General features: G+C 44.0%; 1 protein-coding gene across 1 annotated transcript in view; it reads left to right on the forward strand.

Annotated features, from left to right (window-relative positions):
* The first annotated feature begins 303 nt into the window (after positions 1 to 303).
* The window catches only part of TP53BP2 (tumor protein p53 binding protein 2), a 71,242-nt gene continuing 67,333 nt past the window's right edge, over positions 304 to 4,212 (forward strand). The window contains exon 1 of the mRNA XM_007454484.1: positions 304 to 581. Within this exon, the coding sequence (XP_007454546.1) occupies positions 555 to 581 (27 nt within the window). The 5' untranslated portion in view covers positions 304 to 554. The remainder of the gene's footprint in view (positions 582 to 4,212) is intronic.

Below are 4,212 nucleotides of genomic sequence, written 5' to 3' on the forward strand. Positions count from 1 at the left end.
GTCCCCGGCCCCGCCTGCAGACGCGCGCTCCGGTCGCTCCGCCGCGCGCCCCCGGCGACGCGTCGTCCGAAGGCAAATAAAGAAAAGGTGACCCGGCGCCCGCCACCCCGGGCGCGAGTCAGCCGCCTCGCCTCCCTCCCGCCGCGGCCCCGCGCAGGCGCGCGCGGCTCCGTCCCCGCGTCCTCCCCTCCCCCAGCCAGCCTCGCGCGCCGCGGGCGGGGCTCCGCGCGGGGGGCGGAGCCGGCGCGGGCTCGGCTGGGGCCAGGCCCCGGGATTAGTTGGTTTCGGAGCAAAGGGGGGAGTCCGGGCCGTCGCGAGCGCTGAGTAGACAAAGACGCGTCCGGGGACCTGGTCGGAGGTGGCCCGGGGCTCGGTGGCGCCCCAGACTGCGGGGAGAACTCTGCGGACCCGTAAGCCGCCCCGCCACCCGCCGTCGCTTTGCAACAGGTCCGCCGCCTCCCGGGCGGCCTCCCTCTGCGCTCCCCACCCCCGCACCGCGCGACCCCCTGGGCGCCTCCACTCGGCTCCGAGCCGCGGTCTGGCCATCCGCTTCGATGCGGTTCGGGTCCAAAATGATGCCGGTAAGCGGGCTGGCGGGTGGGGGCCGGGGCCGGGCCCGGAAGTGTGTGGGGTCGCGGGCGGGGGTCTGGTGCGCGCCTTCGTGCAGGTCCCGAGAGGAGCCCGGGGGCCTGAGTCCGCGTCGCGGGTGGTCTTTGCGTTGCAAACCTCGGGAGAGCTGCTGCGGCTCCATCCTCGGGGCTCTCCACCCCAAGCTCCTGCGTGCGGGAGCGGGGAGACCCTCACTGTGGGGAGGGCTTCCAGCAACTGCTCCAGAGTCGGTGAGGCAGCCACTCGAACTTTTCTTTTTCTCTCTGGTTGGGTCCTGACTTTTTGCAGTTCTTGAAGGTCAAGAACAAGGGAACCGGGAATCGTTATTTGCTTTGTCTTTAAACAAACAACTTTAAGTTGGAGTGAAATATACCTACTGAAAAGAGAACCCTTGCTTTATTTTTAGTTGAATTTCGATCTTGATAGCTGTGATGGCAGCCAAGCCACTCTATCTCTTTCTGGAAGCTGGTTTTAATAAATGCAACCTCAAAGTTTTTGATCGCAGTAAACGCATTTGCCTGGTTCCTGCTGTTTCCCACAACTTGTTTAGCGAGACCTCTGAGAAGATGAGTGAGTTGTTTATCGGCTCTGTTGGCTTTTGACGTGGCCACCAGGACACAGGTGAACAGCAGGTTTGAGACATTTGAAATGCCCCTTTCCTTCAACGGTCGCAGAACCTGGAGGCTTGCAGTGGCTTCGAGGAAGTTGTACTTAAACCTCTCCCACTGAAGCGGGATCATCTTGCAGTCATCCGATGTTTTCTTATGGCTTCATTTGTTAAAACAAAGAAACAACTTTTCTTTTACTTTTATACAATCTGTGGAATGAGTGGCGACAAATTTTGTTTATATGCAGTCACAGGTGCAGAATATAATATTCTGTCCCCAGGCTCCCTAGCTTGTGTTTAAGGAGGGCGTCCTAAACTTTCACGTACTGGACACACTTAATTTATTGGATTTGATAATTGAGTTTAGATGGTTTGGGATAGTTTGTCCTGCCAGGATTCAGGGAATTTGAAAGTGTTAATAGCATTATGCATCCTATTTTAGTTTAATACCTGGTTATGAAGTTAGGTTTGTGATGTGAATGCCCAATATTAAAATACGGACATTGGATAAGGGTGAGGGATTTTGCTGTTAAAATTTTTTATTCCTTGGATTTACATTTCTTTGCCTTAAAATAACTTTTGCAAGTTGTCTGTGAATTCTTCTTAAAAATAGGAGCAAGACAACAAGTGTGCGTTGTTGCAATATGATTTCTTCCTTGAAGAAGGAAGGTGTTCTTTGGGCTTTCTTAATGCTTATGAAAGTTTTCTTTCTCCCAACTACATACCAGATCATCAAAATCTGTAAAAATTTATGTAGCTCTTTAGACCATATTTAATTTAGCAGCATGGTTCTTCTGATTGCCTTTCCTAATGTCAGTAGACTCTTAATGAGACTGTGTGGTGTGATGGCATGCGCAGTATTTGCTCAGCTCCTACCTTTGTGACTGTAGCCTTTTTTCTTTTTTACTGATTTGTTCCTCAATTTCACCATCTGCAAAATGGGGATGATAGTAGCTCTTAGGGTGGTTGGGAGGATTAGAGTTACTGTTTATGAAGCAGTTAGTGCCTCATTGCCTCGCTTAGAATAGTTGCTAGATAAGAACTTCTCCTGAATTTGCAATATTGGTTAAACTGGAGATTCTTATACTTGCGACACACAAAAATATGAAACAAATTTTCATTTAGTAACCTCATGTTATATGTGTCTTTATCCTGTAATGTTTGGGGTACTTGAAAATAAGACTGTTTTCTTAAATACATTCTCCTCTTTAGCTTTTAATATGGATTTGTATTCCACCAAGTGAGGTTTTGAATTTATTACTTTGAAAAATTCTAATTTATCAGGAAGAGCATTGGGCTTAATATGGAAAAATGGATAGTCTCAGAAAGTAGATAGTTGCCTTGATATGCTTTCTTGTTGGGGTAAAATGTACGTAACATAAAAATGACCATTTTAACCGTTTTTAAGTGTATAGTTCTGTGGCATTAAGAGTACATTTTTTTGATCTGTTTTTTAAAGGCATACTAAAAATAATTTGCTGTTGATATTTAGGCTGCATTATATTAAAAATGTGTAAATAAATTGTGTTCATGTGTTTTCTCACCAAATGTTAGAGAATCAAGTGATTTTTCTTCCATGTGGGACATGAAGTGATACTTGGACCCCAAACCAGAAGGGGATGATGCATTTTAGTAGGCTAACTAAAAATAAGTAGACAAGCGCTGAGAATCACAATAGAGGTAATGATAGGTTATTGCAGAAAAGGGGGTAATAATTACACTCATTTTCAGATACCTGCCATAGTTAGTATGTCTGGTTCTGTGATATTTCCACAACTTGGTGAGGAGAAACTGATTATTCTTTCATACTTGACAACTTATTTTTTCTTCATTAAAGAAAGGGTCATTTGCAGTTTGACAGTATGGCTTTTTAGTGAGCCACCCTCGTATTTACTTATCAGATAAAGGGAAATCATCATTAAAAGCAAAATTTCTCAGCCATTTAAAATTATATCAGATATCTTTTTTTCATTACTTTCATTTTGTGAAGTGTTGTATTCAAAGAAGAATATTTTCATGAAGGAGCTTGGCTAACTCTAAAAGCATTCACTGTTCTTTTTAGATACAGTTTTATAAAAATTTTTGTTTGTACTTGCTGCTGAAACGTAAATTAACAAAATGTACACACAAAACCACACACAGTATTCCGCAGTGCCACGTGGAAGGCCAGAGGACTTGAATTTGCCTGTCTCAGTGGTTGGTGTCCTATATTTGGCATTTATATCCAGCTGTGATGGAAATGAACTGTATCTGTGCTGTCCAGTGTGGTAGCCACCAGCCACCTGCAGCCACTGCACTTGAAATGGGACTAGTGGGACCAAGGAATTGAAATTTTTAAAAAAAATATATTTAATTTTAATTACATCGAAGTAGTCACATGTGCCTGGTGGCCACTGACTGTATTTACAGGGCAGTCAGTTTGACGAAGTGGCATAAAGGATAATTTTACATTTGAATCCCGTATTGCAGCTTCACATTTACATTAATAGTTTAAATGAGATAGTGATGTGGCCTGTTTATCCCTAATGACTTGGAGAATGGTTTTTCTGATTATTTAATTTAGTGTTCTGCCTAAACAAATTTTGTCATGTAGCGCTAATACGGATAACATTTTCGAGAAAGTAATAGCTTATTTTAAAGAGCTCAATTGAACTAATCATGATTTATTTTTAGGTTTATGGCTTCTTATCTTTTGGTGCCTCAGAGGTATCGTAATTATTTCTAGTTATCCCATGATGCTGTGAAATAATATCTGATTATTTGAGCTGCTAGTCTGGGGAGTCTGGGACCAAAAAAAAAATGGGATATTGTAGTAGCTCCTTTAGAAGTTTGATACCTGGTCAGTCGGATTTATATATTTCTAAAGGCAACTAGGTGCAGCTTCGTTAGATGTACAGCCCAAGAGCTTAACTTCTGCTGAAATACTTGTATTAATTTCATGTAGAAGTGCTGGTTTTGCCCCTACTTTTTTTTTTTTTTTTTTTTTTTTTTGGGGG

This window comes from Lipotes vexillifer, unplaced genomic scaffold, assembly GCF_000442215.2.
Source record: "Lipotes vexillifer unplaced genomic scaffold, Lipotes_vexillifer_v1.1 scaffold634, whole genome shotgun sequence".
Taxonomy (NCBI): Eukaryota; Metazoa; Chordata; class Mammalia; order Artiodactyla; family Lipotidae; genus Lipotes; species Lipotes vexillifer.